Source organism: Rattus norvegicus, chromosome 16 (genome assembly GCF_021556685.1).
Source record: "Rattus norvegicus strain SHRSP/BbbUtx chromosome 16, alternate assembly SHRSP_T2T, whole genome shotgun sequence".
NCBI classification, from domain to species: domain Eukaryota; kingdom Metazoa; phylum Chordata; class Mammalia; order Rodentia; family Muridae; genus Rattus; species Rattus norvegicus.
In genome coordinates this window covers 17831429-17848616 of record NC_141549.1, presented here as the reverse complement: position 1 = coordinate 17848616, position 17188 = coordinate 17831429, and the positions used below count along the sequence as shown (strand labels likewise).

Below are 17188 nucleotides of genomic sequence, written 5' to 3'. Positions count from 1 at the left end.
CTGCCTGCATGCCTGTGCTACGGGGTCATGGAAGCAGAGGATGTTGGCTCCCCTGGAACAGGAGCTGGGAATCAAACTTAAGTCCTCTGTACAAGGACTTGTCTATATAAACCTTTTACTTTCTACATTAATGTGGGGGCGCATACATACATACATACTTATCTATATGTACTTTTTACTTTCACAAATCTGTGTCCTCTGAACGAGACCTTCTCTATATAGACCTTTCATTTTCTACATTAATGTGGGGGTGCATGTGTGAGGTTAATGGACTCTGGGCATCAGGCTTGGCGACAAGCACCTTTACCCGTGGAGCCATCTCACCAGCTCATATAGGCTTTGTGTTCATTTGCAGGACCTCAAACTCCCAGTCCTTCTGCCTCAGCCTCCCAAAGAGTGGGCAAAGAGACCATTAGGCTGACTCGTTCCCTTCTGTGTCCCCGATTGCAAGAGCAGCTGATGTACCTCCAGAAGAAATTGAAATACAAGGAGGACGAAGTGGACAGGCACTCCGAGGACCTGAAAGACATGAAGAAGCTAGAGCAGGCGGAGAAAAAAACGCCTCCCAGGTAAGTGCGCGACCGCTGGGCCAGGCGGGGCGGGCTGCTCCGGAGGACGAGGAGCCTGCAGGGCAAAGGCGGCCAGCCATGCCTACGTCAGCCACCCCCTGACCCCCCGCCCGGTGCTGACGTCGCGGCCGGCCGGGGTGACCTCATCGGCCCGACAGCAGGGCCGGGGGGCGGGGAGAGGCGGGGGCGGCCCCGGCGTGGCCAAGGCTCGCGGGCCCGGGCGCAGCCGCCCAGCTGTCGCCTGAGCCCAGTGGAGCGAGTGAGCTATGGCCGGCCTCAACTCACTGGAGGCGGTGAAGCGCAAGATCCAGGCCCTGCAGCAGCAGGCGGACGACGCAGAGGACCGTGCGCAGGGCCTGCAGCGCGAGCTGGATGGCGAGCGCGAACGGCGCGAGAAAGTGAGAGACTGGGACCCGCGACCCCCCGCCCGATCCCAGCTTTCGTCCCGCGCGCTCCCTAGCCTGCGCCGCGTTCCCTTGCGCCCTCTTTTCTTCCCAGCTCCGCGCGCTTCCAGCTTCCCCTCCTTCCGTCCTCCGCCTTGGTCATCCACATCCGTGGACCCGGAGCCCCGTACGCTGGTGGGGCAGGAACTGGGGAGTTGCGGGAAACGGTTCTGCGCGGGGCTCTCCAGAGCGGTGGGGCAGATGCCGCGCTCCCATTGTCTGCGGCTGGACCAAGGTGGGGGCGGGGGCAGCGCGCGCGCTCGCTCCTTCGCGCCCGAACTTTCCCGGCGTGTCCCTAGGGTGCGGCCGCGACGTGTCCGCTGAGGGCGGGGTGGGGGTAGGAGAATTCGGACGCTGGCCTGCAGGATACGCACCACCACCACCACCCTGTGTCCCCAAGCCCCAGGGAATACCCACTAGGGGGCCTGTCCACCGCAGATACTAGAGCGCCCACTGTTATGCGCCTTCCCTGAGAGTCCAGGGACCCGGGTGCAGGAATAGTTTGGAAAGAGGAACGGGCCTCCGCGCCTCCTCTTCATCCTTGGGTCAAGCCCGGGGCCAGAGACGGATCTGGGTTCTAACCCTAGCTCTGGCACCTACAAAGCATTCGATTCGTGTCTCCCAAGAGTCCGCTAGAGGTGGGTGGGAAGACAAAACTACGGAGAGGCATTCCACACGGTTCCGGGGTACAGAGAGCACCTAGCTGGAGTAGTAGAGCGGCATTTGCTAGCGAAGGAGACTCACAGCCAAGGGAGGGGTGTTCTGTGATCGCCCAGGTTCCCTGAAGCCTGAGTGTGGGAACTCAGGGCGGGGACCCTAGAAACTGAAAGGCCAGGTGGAGTTGGCAGCACAGGCACCGCCTGGACTCCTCCCAAGACTGCCTGGGCGACAGCCCGGTCTGGGTGGAAGCCTTGAATCCCTCAAGTACGGCTCCGGCTGGAGGAAGCCTCAGAACCAGGCGGAAGCTCTGCACAGTAGCTGTTCTGGCTTCTCAAATGCCCGTCCCACCCTAGACATCTCCAAAATGGCTTCGAGACTCCGCCAAGCGAGGAATTTGGCGGCCGGGGCGGGGGTGGGAGGTGGCGCGCGGGTGGGGGGTTGTAAAACTTTGGGGCTTCTTTAAAAGTTCGTGTGGGAGAGCATGCTTCTTTTGGTTGTAGAAAGACACCTCAGGTTGATTCTGGGCCAGAAGCACCCAGATCAGAAGTGGGGTGGGGGTCTGTATGGCCGACTTCTGGGCCTGTATCCCAACAGCTGGTTTCATTTAGATTTTTGTGTGATTAACCGACGTCTTCCTGTTGCTTGGCCACAAGTAGCTCGCAAGCCTCTTTTACCTTATAAGGGAAACCCTTTGTAGCCCGTGGAAGGCTTTGATTGCAGGAAGGGGCGGAGCTCAAGATGACTGTGTGTGTGTGTGTGTGTGTGTGTGTGTGTGTGTGTGTGTGTCTTGTGTGTGCTTCTGTTCATGCATAGTTGTGGACGACAGCTCTTTCGATTTTTTAAACAGTTGAAAATATGCCAAGATTCAAAGTGTGCCTCTTCAGTCTTAAGTTCTTTTCCTTTTCTCGGAGCCGACTCATGAATGAGGAAACTCAGTGTGACTGTGGAAGTGATTACTACATTGGGTGTGGCCTTGAGCCCCTGCAGCCCAGGCTACTTTAGAGGCTGCGCTGTCACTGAATGGTGGAATGCTTGCTTAGTAAGCACAACACCCTGAGGGTCCCTTCTCCAGGACTGGGTGAGCTGGATGAGGTAGTACATTCCTACACTTGAGAGAGGTTGAGACAGGGGAATCAGAAGTTAGGGTTAGACTTGGTAGTTGAAGGCCAACCTGGGCTTCATGAAACTATAACTCAAAAAAACGACCCAAAGCTCCCCATCTACTGCAGATGGGTTCAGGATGGGGTACATTTTTTAGAAAATGGCAAAAGTTAACAGTAAAGGTGCTTGCCACTAAGGCTGGTGACCTGAGTTCAGTCCCGAAGACCCACATTGTGGGAGGAGACAGACCCAAGACACACAGCACGTGTTGGTGTTAGGGGAGGATGGACACAGATCACAAACTTGGGGCGGGGGTCCTCTGTATATTAACAGGCACCCTGGTCTTGTTCTTTTACTTCCCCTGCTGTATAAACTGAGGCAGAGAGGGGCCACTGGGTTTTATAGCTGCCCCCCATATAGTGGTTATCCCTGAAAGGAAGCTGGCAGCCTAGTTTCTCCTCATGAAGCTCACGAACCCACACATTTTAAAATGTGCGTGCTGGGAATCCAACCTCAGGTCCTTATGCTGGGCAGCAAGTGCTTTTACCCACTAAGCTTACTCCCCAGCTCCCCCTCTTTCTGGTATTTTGACAGAGATCTTACTATATAATAGTTCAGGCTGGCCTGGAACTCTTTGTCCTTTGACTTCAATTTCCTGGAGCTGGGATCATAGGTGTGTCACCATGCCCTGCTAATTAGGTCTCCATGTGACCAACTTTCCATGATCCTTCTTAAGGGTGGCCACCCCTCGGTGACAGGTCACTAAGTCACTAAACAGAACCACTGCACTGATGGGAACCCCCTTGTCCCCATCTGTAAGGTGGGTGAGACTTGAAGATAAAACAGTATCAGGGCCAGCAAGTTTTCTTAGTCATTCAGGTGTGTGTTCCCCAGAGTGACTGGGCACTGGGCCTCGGCTTGCGTCAGCACCCAGGGAGCCTGAGGCCCCAGGATCCCTGAGTCCAGGAGTTGGATACCAGTCTGGCCAATGCACGAGGCCCTGTGTCACAGATCAATAATTTTAAAAATCCAATGCAAATGAGTATGAGTTCCCTTGAGCCTGGGTCCCTGGGTGGGTTGTGGCTGGATCTCAGGGTTACTGGGGGGTGGGGAGGAGGCTGCTTGCCAGCTTGCCTCTTCTTAATCTGGGTGTGTATCTAACTTTCCAGGCTGAAGGAGATGCGGCCGCTCTCAACCGTCGCATCCAGCTGGTGGAGGAAGAGCTGGACCGGGCTCAGGAGCGACTGGCCACAGCCCTGCAGAAGCTGGAGGAGGCAGAGAAGGCTGCTGACGAGAGTGAGAGGTAGGATGCTTCTGCCTGTGGAAGACTTGGGGGCGGAGCCAGATGTGGTGGAGCATACCTGTGGGTTCCGTGCTGAGGCCAGCCTGGGCGACATAAAGCCTTTCCTGACTTTAAAGAGATGTGTGTGAGGGCTAATGGCTCAGTATTTAAGTGCTGCTTAACTCTCCACCACCCACTTGAAAAGCCAGTGTGGTTACACAGGAGCACTCGGGTTTGCTGACTGCCAGCCTACCTCCAGGTTCAGTGAGAGATCCTGTCTCAAGGGGGTGAGACAGAAAGTGACAGAGCTGGACACTTGACATCCTTCTCTGGACTCCATATGCACACACAGATGCACGTAGACATGTATGATGGGGAAATATTCTGTAATCGTACTAATGACCTTGTAATGGTGCTAATGACCTTGGCGCTGAAGGGATTGGAAGACCTGTTTGTTTTTAATCCAGTCCCCTTTTCTGTTTTATTTTGTTTGAGGCAGGATCTACTATGTAATGCTGGGGTGACGGATGCTTCACCATGGGCCCTGCTTGGTTTTCTTTATGAGAGCCTAGAAGGACACTTTGCAGCAGATAGAGAAAAACAGAGATGTGCAGGCCTGGGACTAGGGCCTCGGGGTGTGGTTGCTTTCTGGGGAAGCCCCGGCGCCTCTCTTGCCCACTCTACAGGCAATCAAGTTTCTAGATGACGTGAAGAGAAGAGGAAGTAAAGATAGACTGGGCAGGCATGGCAGTGTAGACAGACTTTTATCCAAGGACCAGGGACACAGAGGCAGGGTGACCTCTGCCATGTCCCTACATGGCAGTTCTCATTGCTGTGGCAAGCTCTAAGCTTTTGGGTGCCCGCTGTATTTTGGGGACAGCGCATGCATAACCAGCCATCGCTGTGCCTGCAGCTGACTGTGCTGCTCTGGTGACATTGTGCAGCGTTTGGGCTTCCATGGGGAGCTCTATCCAACTGTCCCCAGGAATGAGTGGCTCTGGCATGTCTTGGCTTGGGGGGCTGAGGGAAAACTGTGTGGCTGCAGAAGCTCCAGTCACAGATAATGTGGCCAGCCCAGTGCTGAGGGTTTCCCAGGGAAGGCTCCTCCCAAAAAACTGGTTTCAAATTGTGCTGCTATGACTCTAAACCAGGCACTAGACAGCAACTAGGGACTGGGATGTCGCTCGACAGCAAATACCTGCATAGCATACATATATACATATATGTATTGTGCATGTGTGTGTGTGTGTATGCAATATATGTATATATATATGTGTGTGTATATATGTATATGTATGTATGTATGTATGTATATACATACATGAGGTTACTCAGTAGGTAAGGGCATTTATTGCCACCTGTGACAGCCCGAGTTCAGTTAGTGCCTGAGACCCACACTGGAGAAGGAGAGGTCCAGCCCCTCTAGGCATCTTCCACCCTCTACACAGTGTGCTGGGGTACATGCATTAGTGCACAAATAAATAAATGTAAAATTATAATTAATAAACCAGGTGTTTTGTCATATTCCACACTTTTAATAATGTGTGTCACCAAGCCTTGTGCCTAGTTCCTATCTTTGTATCTTGGGGGTACTGTGCAGGGCATCACTTGACCCACAGCCATCTCTCTGGTGCCCATTACCTTGTCTGTTCCGATCCATATATCTCTGCCAGAGCAGGCTTTGCTCTGAGGCTGCTAAGCTGTTCTGGCTGCCTGAGGACATCCTTCTGACCTGGATGAACATAGGTGTCCTTCTCTGACATGCTCGGGACGAAATACTTAGGAGTCTGGGTATCTCCAGATTCGGGGATATTTGCATAGGTATAATGATCTATCTTAAAGGTGGGATCAGAGTCTAAACAAGGAGTTCATATGCATCCTATATCCCTTGTGTACGGGGTGTGAGGGACATTTCATGTGTTTCTAGACCTCCTTTGAACAGCGGCCTGCCACACAAGGAATTCTCTGTCTGTCCTGGGACTGTGCTCACAGGTTCAGGTTGTGGGTAGGCCTTAGTGGTATAACTTACTTCAGACTCACACTGCACTGGGTATCATAAAGGTTGTTTTGAAAGTCAGGCATGGTGGTGCAGGCCTTTCACTCTAGTAATAAAGCCAAAAGATGAAACCCTACTTCATTTTGTAGCACTTTGTGCTGCTCAGGCTGTGCCTGCCTTTCCTGTAGCCTTTGCACTCCAGGTTGTCTGTTTTGTTTCCATTCGGTTCTGGCTCTAGAAGCTTCCAGTAATTCCCCTTTCCCCCCAGCATAAACATCCCGCCCATCCTGCCCATGTGTTCTTTCACCCCTGTGTGGTGTTTTGGCTCGTTGGTTTGGAGAGGTGTCTTTTTTCTTTGTTTTTGTTTTTTAATACAAATTCTCACTTTATAACTCTTGAGGGCCGGGACTAAAGGTGGGTTCACCACACAGTGCAGCCCCGACATTATTGTTTCCTGTCTTGTTGTTCTTAGTATTGAGACAAGATCCTGTTATATAGCTCGGGCTTGCCTGGTCTCAAAGGCCTGTCTCAGTCTCCCCAGTGCTGGGATGACAGCATTCGCCTGCCAGGCTCCTCCAGTTCCCTCCTCACCTCAGCTGAGCCTCTGCTCTCCCTGGCTCCTACACCAGTTCCTCAGCTTTCCTGTAGGTGTGGCTGCGCATTCCACACTGACTCGACTCTCTGATCCTCAGGCTTGTCTTCCTGTGAGGGAGACAAAACAGGGGGAGCACCCTCAGAGGCCAGCCCTGCTCTGCTACTTAGCAGCTCTGTAACCTTAATCTTTCTCTGCCTCGGTTTCTTTATTTGTAAACTGGGGAGAGTAGACCCACAGAGTAGTGTGATTGTAAAAGCTGGCGCATTTGCTAGTGTCTGGAGGTCCATGGGTCATGGTGGGGATGCACGCCTGTCAATCTAGTGCTCCTGAATGCTGAGCGAGGTGTAGTAGCCTGGGCTAAGTAGCAAAGTCCTGTCTTCTAAGACCTAAAAAACGGGTTGTGGGGGTGGGTAGGAGTGAAGCTCAGTTGATAAGAATGCTTGCCTGGCATCCACAAAGCTGGGTTCAATGCTCAATACCACACAAGTCTATCACTCCAGCACTGAGGGGGAAGAGGCAGGAGGATCAGGAGTTCACTGCAGAGTGAGTTTGAGACCAGTCTCAAAAAGACCCTATGTGGCTGGGGAGATTGCTCTCTGGGTTAAGTTCTTGCTGCAGGAGCCTGAGTTAGTATTCCTGCCGACTTCGCATAAAAAGCTATGCATGGCAGGGGGCCTGCAGTCCCGGTGCTGGAGAGGCTGAAACCAAAGGGTCCCTGGGGTTCCATGACCAGCCGGTCTACGGTCTACGGGGAACAGCAGGCTTCAGGTTCAATGAGAGACCTGTCAAAGATACCACAGGCTGGAGCGGAGGCTCTGAAGTTCGTCCAGACGGCTCCTCAATGAAATGAATACAGAAGTTGACCATAGGTCTTTGTCCTTCCCTGGGTGCTGGGTGGGCGCATTTGAGGACCTTGCCGTGATACCCCACCCTACCCCACTTGCAGAGGCATGAAGGTGATAGAGAACCGAGCCATGAAAGACGAGGAGAAGATGGAGATCCAGGAGATGCAGCTCAAAGAAGCCAAGCACATCGCTGAGGAGGCTGACCGGAAGTATGAGGAGGTGAGTTGGCCTATGGGATAGCCGCAGGAAGTGTGAGGAAATGGTGCTGCCGATAGGAGCCCATCGGAAGCCCACACTCAAGACGATTACCTCTGTGGGAACATCTGTGTTTCCAGACCCAGCCACTTGGCTGGGAAACTGTCTTGATGGGTACCAAACAAAAGTACAGTGGTCACTTGTCCGAGCTGCTGGAGACCAAGCGATCAGCTCATTCCGCTTGTCCCGTAAGCTGGACGCAGACCAGCTGGGATAAGCTGAGGGTCACGATTGCCAGGCTGACTCTGTTGTCCTTTTTTTTTTTTTTTTAAATCTTCATGGACATAGAATCTCCACTAGCTCAGGCTGGCCTAGAATTTCTGTTGCCCAGGCTAGCCATGATCTCTTGACTGTCCACTGCCTCAGCTTTCCAAACGCTAGGATTATAGGTGTGAACCACTATGCCTGACTGTCTTGTTTTTGGTTTTCCAATATATATTTGTTTTGGTTTTTTTTCTGAGAAAGGTTCTACTGTAATCCAGGCTGTCCTCCCTGTGTAGGAAATTATGCAAGGATGGCCTTGAACCCCTGACTCTTGCCTCCATCTCCAAAGTGCTGGGATTACAGCCATGAACAAGCTGGCTGAATTTTGTTTTTGAAGAAAGGGTCTGAGGTATCTCAGGGTGGCTTCATGATCCCTTTTATACAGCCCGGGGTAACCTTTAATTCCTAATTCTCCTGCCTCTGCCTCCCAAGTGCTGGAATTAGAGGTCACCGTGCCTAGTTTTGTTTTGGTTTTGAGACCGGGCCTCCCAAACAGAAGGACATGTGTCCCCACCACAACGGGCTCTTGTACTTCTTCCCTCTGTGCCCAGGTGGCTCAGCTCGACCTTTTCCTCCCCTGCCTCACTGTGGGACCTGGGATGTTCCATCTCTTGCGGACTCCGGAGCTCTTGGATTTGGAGGGACCAGCGTCTGTAGGGATGGATGGTAGTGGGCATGGGTCTCAGTTGGTTCTTCTGACTTTCAGGTTGCTCGTAAGTTGGTCATCCTGGAGGGTGAGCTGGAGAGAGCAGAGGAGCGGGCGGAGGTGTCTGAACTGTAAGTGGCAGAACGGGCCTGAGCTGCTCATCTGGCTCTAGGCAGAGGACGGGTAGTGGGCTGTGCTGGCTGGGAACTGCTTGTGGCTGGGGCCTCTGAGGCTCAAGAGTTTCAGCATTCAGAGTTCAGGGCTCACCCACCCTTTGGTCATTGGCTGACAGAACAGCTGCTGCTGCTGATTCTTACTAACAAGGGAAGCTTTCCTGCATCGTTTTCCCACCAAGATACTGTGCAGTTGAGACCCCAGGACAGCATAGAGGCCCCAAGTTTCCTTCTCCCAGCAAAGCCTACTGCTGGGCCTTCCTTCCTTCCTTCTTTCTTTCCTTTCTTTCTTTCTTTCTTTCTTTCTTTGTTGTTGTTTTGTTTTGTTTCTTTGTTTTGCTTTTTGTTTCTTTGAGACAGGGTCTCATGGCCTGGAATGCCTGGTCTTCTTGTCTCTGACTCATGCACTACCACACTGAGTTTTTTTAATTTTTGTTTTTCCCAATTTTATTCATAGATTTATAAACACACACACATCATACCATAATTACAACACACCCTCTTTTAACAACCTCCCACCAACCCCCTTTTCCTCACCTCCTAAGTTTGATTTCTTGTGAGACCCTCTGCAGTGTATCTATGATTAGCATGAGCACGAATAGGGGTTATTTACCGAGCAAGGCGACTTGCTGAGAAGTTATACCAGTGAGAAATGTGTCTCCTCCTCCCCCAGAGACCATTAACTGCTGATAGCTACCTGGGGAGGGTAGCCCGCCTGAGCCCATCCCTCCTCCGTGATGGAATGTTGACAGGCCCCATCCCCTGCAGGTCTTGTGTAGGCAGTCACTAGCCCTGTCCCGTGCAGAAGATGGCGTTTCACAGCCCTGCTGCCCACTTGCAAGCTGCCCATGTTCTTCCACCGCCTCACATTTTCTCACTGTTCCTTGTCGGCTGTTTTGAAAATTTTTTTTTTTCTTTTTTCTTTTTTTCGGAGCTGGGGACCGAACCCAGGGCCTTGCGCTTGTTAGGCAAGCACTGTTTTGAAATTTTTAAGACAGAGTTTTTCTGTATAGCCAAGCTGGCCTGGAACTTGGGATCCTCCTTCCTGCCTCCACTTTGCACATCAAGCCAGGCCATTTGGTCCTCACAGAATGCTGTCCGTAGGTGGCAGATATTCCACAAGTATTTCAGGGCGTGGCTTCTGATATTGCTATTGGTACCTGACACATTCCGGTGGAGACAACTCAGCTAGAATGTCACAGGTCCCAACAGACAAAACACTCCTCCTCCTTGGCCTTGGACCAAGGATTCAGCTCCACAGAGAGCCCGGAAGGCTGGGAGCACCCTGGTTTCACAGATGCATTCTAGGCTTGCTTCCTGGAGTGTCCTGTGAACTCTGAATGCCACTTCCCACCTCCCACCTCCCACCATTGTCTATTTGCACACCTTCCTGAGAAAACCCAGCCAGTCACAGATTTCACAAGTCCCTGTTGCCTCATCCCTGGCAGATGCCCAGGTTGCTTTGCAAACCCTCCAAATGCCCTCCTGCCCTGATTCTGCCTGTGCCCTGCAGGAGAGGGTAGGATAAGCTCCCAGCCGTGGGGGTTGGGGGGGGTGGACTTGCTGGAAGGGAATTGCCTCCATGACCGCAAATCTTTTCTGCTTTGGTGCAGAAAGAGTAGCGACCTGGAAGAGGAGCTCAAGAACGTAACTAACAATCTGAAATCACTGGAGGCTGCTTCTGAAAAGGTGGGATGCAGGGAAACTTAGTACATTTTGTTCTGTCCAGGTGACCTGGCGTGTCCCAGGGTATTGGTGTGCAGGCCTTTGTCAATGGGAATAGTACTGAGGCTGAGTCTCTCACCTGAAGCTCATCTCGTCTAGTTAGCCAGCTTATTCCATCACCACAGAGGGCGCCACGCCCATCCAGCTTTTATGCGGATGCTGGGGTCCTCGCTGCCAGGCAAATGCTTCACTCCCTGAACCATCTCCCCAGTTCCTTCCTTTCCTGAAGTATTTATTTCATGTGTGTAAGTGCATGTATGTCTGCACTGCAGGGCAGGGTGTCAGATCCCCTGGCACCGAACTTACAAATGGTTGTGAGCCTCTATGTGGGTACTGGGTCCTGAACCCCAGCCCTCCGTAAAAGCAACAAGAGCCCTTAACCTATCTCTAGCCTCTTTCCCTCTTTTAAGAACCGCCTTTTGGGCTTTCTTTCCTATAGTACTCTGAAAAGGAGGATAAATATGAAGAAGAAATCAAGCTTCTGTCTGACAAACTGAAAGAGGTGAGCGACCGCACCCAGCTGCACCCACATTTTCGGGAGCTAATCTAAAACAGGGTAGTGACTCTTCCCTTCCCTAGGCTGAGACCCGAGCTGAGTTTGCGGAAAGGACAGTTTCTAAACTGGAGAAGACAATCGATGACCTGGAAGGTAGGAATCTCCATTTTCCTAAGTGACATGAAAGTTGAGTGAGGAGGTCTGTGGAGGGACAGAGCTGTGCTTTGTTTCCAGAGTGAGGTCTTCAGAATTCTCACAGAGATGCCTTGCATATTTTAAATGCCTCCAGTTCTTGCTGGCCTCTCTCCCAGAGGCAGGGCTTATCTTAGTGTGAGGAAAGAGAAAAAAGGAGGCTGCAGGACCTCAGTTCCCCAGGGAACACAACTCAGCATTTCCTGAAGTGACTGTGTTACTCTTCATGATAGAGCATGGAAATTCCAGACACTTAGGGCTGGGATCCTCCAGGCTGTCTCATCCAGGAAGGGAGACTCATTCTTTACATCTTTGTCCATATAAGGGAAAATGCTCCATTCCGAAGGATGACCTATGGCAGGGTGATTAAGCTCTCAGAAGCCATCTTGGCCCCGGGGAGATGGCAGTGGGGTTATTTATCTTGAGACGGGTCTTAAGAGTGTGAACCAGGCCAGGCTTGCCTCTGCCTCCCATATGCTGGGATTAAAAGTATGTGCCACCACGCCCATCTCCCCATTATTTCAAGGGCTCATCTAGGCTACTCCTGTTCAGAAGCTCAGACCTGTTTGACGTGGCACTCAACTTTGTCTTGGTTCACACTGTGTCCTCACTACTCTCGTTTGTCTATTCTCAACCCTCCATCCTATTTCTTCAACCTCTTTCCTGGGGACACCACCCTGTAGACGGAGTGCCCAAAAGCTCCGGTAAATAGCTATCAGCAAGGATGTGAACCATTTCTCAGTGACACCTCTCTCTGAGGGCAGTGGGCGTCACCTTGGATGCTAGCCATCTCCAGGTGAACTGGCTCTGGTGCCTAGGAGCCCCAGGGAACCCACCTTCTGGCCTGGAAAGGGGTGGGCAGTTGGCTCTCTGTTCCTCACAGATTAAACTCTCTTTACCAAAAGAAAACTGAGGCCCACTGGTCCTTTTCTGAAAATAAGGAGACAATCTAGCATGGTTCCTCAAACACAACACTAGCTCACCAGGATGGCAGTGCAGTCATTGTTTCTTTTTTTTTTTTTTTTCTTTTTTTTCGGAGCTGGGGACCGAACCCAGGGCCTTGGGTTTGCTAGGCAAGCGCTCTACCACTGAGCTAAATCCCCAACCCCCAGTCATTGTTTCTTAATGGAGAGTGTCTGAAATTGAGTCAGCCCTTGATTGGGGTCCAGGCTATGAATTCCAGTGGTTGCTTGCACTCTTATGTGACATTTACCCTAACCCATTTTGTAAGCTGGGCAGTGGTTGTACATGCCTTTAATGCCAACTTGGGAAGCAGGGGCAGGCGGATCTGAGTTCAAGAACAGCCTGGTCTACAGAGGGCAATGCCATGCGGAAACACTGGGGATGAGTGGGTGGGCATTTTTTAAACCCTACCCCCCATACACCTTGCTTTGCATAAGCCCTGGGACAGATCACTGGCCTTGCTCAAACTTTCATTGTTTGCTCAGTATTTCCCTGAGAAATTTCCAGACACGAATAGCCTCCACCCTTTGAAATATCCCTTCCTATCTGTCTAATAATTCTACTGGAGCCCTACAAGAGTTCAGTCCCTTCTTGTTGTCTAACTGAGCTGTGTTGAGGGTCTCAAGGACAGGGAGAACTTTGGGGGTTGGGGTGAGGCCCTTTCATCTCACTTAATTAACAAAACTTGCTAGAGAGGCCAGGCCAGACCTGGGTTGCAGCTCACCTCCACTACTGGAACTGTGCAACACTGAGCATGCCACTTAGCTTTTCTGTAAAACAAAGGTGCAGTCTGGGTCACCAGAGAGTTGCCTAAGAACATGGACAGCTGGCTCACAAGAGCATCCAGGTAGTAAGTCTTCACACAGCTAGGTCACAGTAGTTTGTACCATGAAGGCTCCTATTGCTGTAGAGACTGCCGTCTTCTGCAGTCTAAGCTGTTTTTCTTTCTGAAAATTTCCAGGTTGATCTTATCACAGTTTAGGAAGCCGTTTGCTTTCTTCCAGAACTTTAATGACCCCTGTCACGCACGTAAACCAGTTTTCCTTCATGCTTAGTCATGCAGAGCTCCCCGTGGCTTTTTAAAATTATTGTATTTATTTACCTACTTGGTGGTGTAGAACACACACATGCCACCGTGCACACATGTGGGGACAGATGTAGGACAACTCAAAGGGATCAAGTCTCTCCTTCCACCATGTGGGTCCTGGGGATGGAACTCAGGTCTTCAGGCTCTTGACCTGATGGGCCATCTCACAAACTGCCCTTTTATTTTCCTCTTAATCAACACAGTTATGGAATAGTTTTCCTGCTGTCCTAGGTTGCAGTCTTGTGTTATTTACCTGGGATTTGCCTGGGTTGCCAGGGGCACCCTGAGAGTAAACACTGTATGCCTGGAATTACAGTAGCTGCCCCAGGTACTCCAAAGGGAAACGGGTTGTAGGATTTACACTTTCCTAACAGATGCACTAAGCCGTCTGTATCTGGGAGCAAAGCACAGCACCTCCTGAATTCTGAAGCATGTCTCAGTTCTCATAAGGCATCTGTCACTCGCACACACTGGTGGTGCTCTCCCCACCTCATAGAGGGGCAGACATAAGACCTAGAAAGGTTAAATGACTCCAGTGATGCACCTTAGGGCTTCAGTCCTAGTGCTCTCTCTGGCTCGTGGACGGCTGAATTTATTTGGGAAGGAAAACACAGCACAGTAAGTTGAGTTTTACCAAGGCAGGAAAGTTTAGTTTGTATATTGCATTTTATGCGACATTTGAGATGTTAAAATTTTATTTGTAGTTTGCTTGTTGGCGAGGTGCACAGTGCCATGGTTCATGTGTGGAGGTCAGAAACTGGTTGTAGGAGTCTGTTCTCTTCCCACTACGTGAATCCCAGGAATAAAACTGATTATCAGTCCTGGCAGCAAGTGCCTTTTCTTGATGAGAAGCCAGATCCGGTATTTTTCTTTGGGTTTGGGGTGGTATTGTCACATACAGCCCAGGTTGGCCTCGAATTGACTGTAGCCCAGGGCGGCCTCTGCCTCCTGATCCTCCTGCCTCCTTCCAGGCTGGGTTGTCTAGTATGCATCACAAAGCCAGGCTTTTTCTGGACACTTGTTTTGTTTTTGTTTTTGAGACATGATCTGGTGAGATCATAGCTCTGGCTAGCCTGGAACTTGCTGGGTAGACCAGGCTGGTCGCCTGCCTCCTGAGTGCTGGGATTCAGATAATGCACCAGCACTCCCAGCCTAATGTCCCATACTGTCTTGTTTGCTCTTTGATCCCTATTACTCTGTGGTATTCTGTGAGATTCTTAGCTGTGTCTTTCACTGTCACAGCTTGAGCTGACCAGTTTCCCTTCCCTTAACAAAGATGCTTATTAATTCATTTTTCCTCTGTCTTAATCTTTACCAGAAAAACTTGCCCAGGCCAAAGAAGAGAACGTGGGCTTGCATCAGACACTGGACCAGACACTAAACGAACTTAACTGTATATAAACCAAACCAGAAGAGTCCTGTCTTGATACCAACTCCACTCCAGAGAGTGCACCCTGTCTTCCTCTCTTATAAGAAGTTCCGCTTACTACCATGTCTCCACCTTGCTGGAAAGGCCAAGCAGAAAATGAATTCATGACCAAACATTCTGTGTTAGACAAGCTTTGAGCACCAGTTAAGTTTAATCCTTCCTTTTCCATTCAAATGGCACCAGCTTCTTTGGCTATTCTTATTCTTAAATTGCATTTATTCCTAAAATGGGCAGGGAATTTCACACTGCGTATAGCTGCTTAAGGCTGAGGGCATTTGGTTCTCGGGAAGTAGTCAGCCCCACACCTTGAAACACAGGCTCAAGTATCTAATCGTAGCTGGTCGCTGCTGGGGAAGTTTGTGAGGCTAGGGGTTGTTGCAAGAAAAATGTAGAAATTTTCCACCCAGAGCAAAAATTAAAAACCGTCTATGGGAAGTCATAAAGCACAAGTAGATTGGCCCGATCTTACTGAGTCTGTTCCACACTCCGCCGTGGAGAACAGATTTATTTACTTCAGCTTCCCAGGTGAGAATGCTGGGGTGATCACTGCTGCCCATGTGCCTTCCGATCGAGCTTTAATACTGTTCCATGTACACACTCCCTTCACTCCAGAACTGTCCTCTGAGGAGCAAGTGTCTTATTCCAGGACTTCTCTGCTGTGGTCTAACCATACGCTCAGCAGGGAATATGGCAGAGTCCAACCCTTTTCACATCAGTCCTGTCTGGATCAAGACTGCTAGCAAAGCCAGGTACCAGCGCTACACAGCGAGACTCTGTCTCAAATAATATAAAGGTTGCCAGCCATCAGAACATTGATGCCAAGGGTTAGGCAACAAAGGGTCTCTCCAGCCGCAAAGTAGTGATAGAAAAAGAAATTGGCTTAACTTCATCTCCATTGTTCAGGGAACAAGAAATGGGAGCTTGAGTTTGCTGAGACTTGAATTCCTTTGGGAATGACACTAATAAAGACCGAGAACTCCTGACTGAACTGGACGTGGAGCGCTCTAGAGGCTGCACATATTTTTTGGCTTTGTAGTTTTGCTTTTTCAGTTAACATCTCACTGAAACATTCCACATTCCCCAGCAGTGTGGGGCCACCTCGAGTTTACAGTGCTGACGGAGAGTCACCTGCTTCTAGCTTATCTGAACCCTGCCCCTCACTCCTATTTATTAAGCATCACACTACCAGGGAGATGAACTTTTAGCAAACTGTGCAACTGATAAAATCTACTCTGTTCTTTAGATTCTTGCGATTGTATCATACGTAATGGTATCACTTTTTCTACATTTTGGTCAAATAAATTTTTGCATAAATAATGTGTGTGGGTTTACTCGTTTAGTTGACAATTTTGTAGGTATATATGATACATTCTGGTTATTATGCATACACATTCTCATCTTTTTTTTTTAAGATTCATTTATTATATCTTTGTGGTTTTTTTTTTTTTTTTTGGTTCTTTTTTTCGGAGCTGGGGACCGAACCCAGGGCCTTGCGCTTCCTAGGCAAGCGCTCTACCACTGAACTAAATCCCCAACCCCAATTCATTTATTATATATAAGTACACTGTAGCTGTCTTCAGATACACCAGAAGGGGGCATCGGATCCCATTATAGATGGTTGTGAGCCACCATGTGGTTGCTGGGAATTGAACTCAGGACCTCTGGAAGAGTAGTCAGGTGCTCTTAACCGCTGAGCCATCTCTCCAGTCCACATTCTCATCTCTTTACCCATCCCTGTTTATCCTACCTCCATCCATAACAGCCTCTCATTTTGGTTTTGCTTCGCTCTACATTTAGTTAAATATGGCTGTCTGTGACTGTGAGTTTGGGACATTCACAGGAGCCTGGCAGGATTCAACTGGCAGGTACACAACTGAAAGCAGTGACTACCCCCCTCCCTTTTTCTAAATCGATCATCAAAATAGTTCTGCAGGATGGGGCCCCCAAGCCCCTCCTCTATTAACACCTAGCTACTGTCTGAACAACTTTGGTTCAACAAATGTAGACTGTAAAGGTGACTGTGCTACAAGCTCAGTGAGTAGCTTCCTTTTGCCTTACACGGTGACTTCATGATAGCAATCTCCGTACTTCAGGTGGGAGCACATGGCCTCTGCTACGTAGAATGTCTGGCCCCTTGTGAATTCTAGCCCTTCCTAAGCTGGACTGAGCCAAATGGGAAGGAGTCTAATAGACGATACAGTGGTTCTCAATGAATGGTAACCTTTGGGGTTAAACAACCCTTTCACAGAGGTTGTTTGATTCTTTTTTTTTTTTTTTTCTTTTCTTTTTTTCGGAGCTGGGGACCGAACCCAGGGCCTTGTGCTTGCTAGGCAAGCGCTCTACCACTGAGCTAAATCCCCAGCCCCTCACAGAGGTTGTATATCAGACATTTACATTACAATTCATAATAGCAAAATTAGCTATGTAGTAGCAATGAAAATAATTTTATGGTTGGGGGTCACAACAT

General features: G+C 50.1%; 1 protein-coding gene across 2 annotated transcripts; it reads left to right on the top strand.

The window, feature by feature from the left end:
- The first annotated feature begins 812 nt into the window (after positions 1 to 812).
- Positions 813 to 16038, top strand: Tpm4 (tropomyosin 4). Of its 2 annotated transcripts, none has more exons than NM_012678.2 (8): positions 813 to 967; positions 3943 to 4076; positions 7593 to 7710; positions 8717 to 8787; positions 10443 to 10518; positions 10994 to 11056; positions 11134 to 11203; positions 14611 to 14818. In NM_012678.2, exons 1-8 carry the CDS (start codon positions 836 to 838, stop codon positions 14691 to 14693), a joined length of 747 nt encoding a protein of 248 aa, NP_036810.1. In that variant the 5' UTR covers positions 813 to 835; the 3' UTR covers positions 14694 to 14818. The 2 variants fall into 2 exon arrangements, with proteins under 2 accessions (NP_036810.1, XP_087443602.1); XM_087587476.1 differs by lacking the exon at positions 813 to 967 and adding an exon at positions 2416 to 2750 and having other exon boundaries at positions 14611 to 16038.
- The last annotated feature ends 1150 nt before the right edge of the window (positions 16039 to 17188 follow it).

Bases quoted from the DNA above. Each gene is read 5' to 3' on its own strand.
- Tpm4 (NM_012678.2), top strand. From the start codon at position 836: ATGGCCGGCCTCAACTCACTGGAGGCGGTGAAGCGCAAGATCCAGGCC. The intron at 4,077-7,592 runs GTAGGATGCTTC...CCCCACTTGCAG, and splicing joins GCTGCTGACGAGAGTGAGAG to AGGCATGAAGGTGATAGAGA. The intron at 11,204-14,610 runs GTAGGAATCTCC...AATCTTTACCAG, and splicing joins GACAATCGATGACCTGGAAG to AAAAACTTGCCCAGGCCAAA.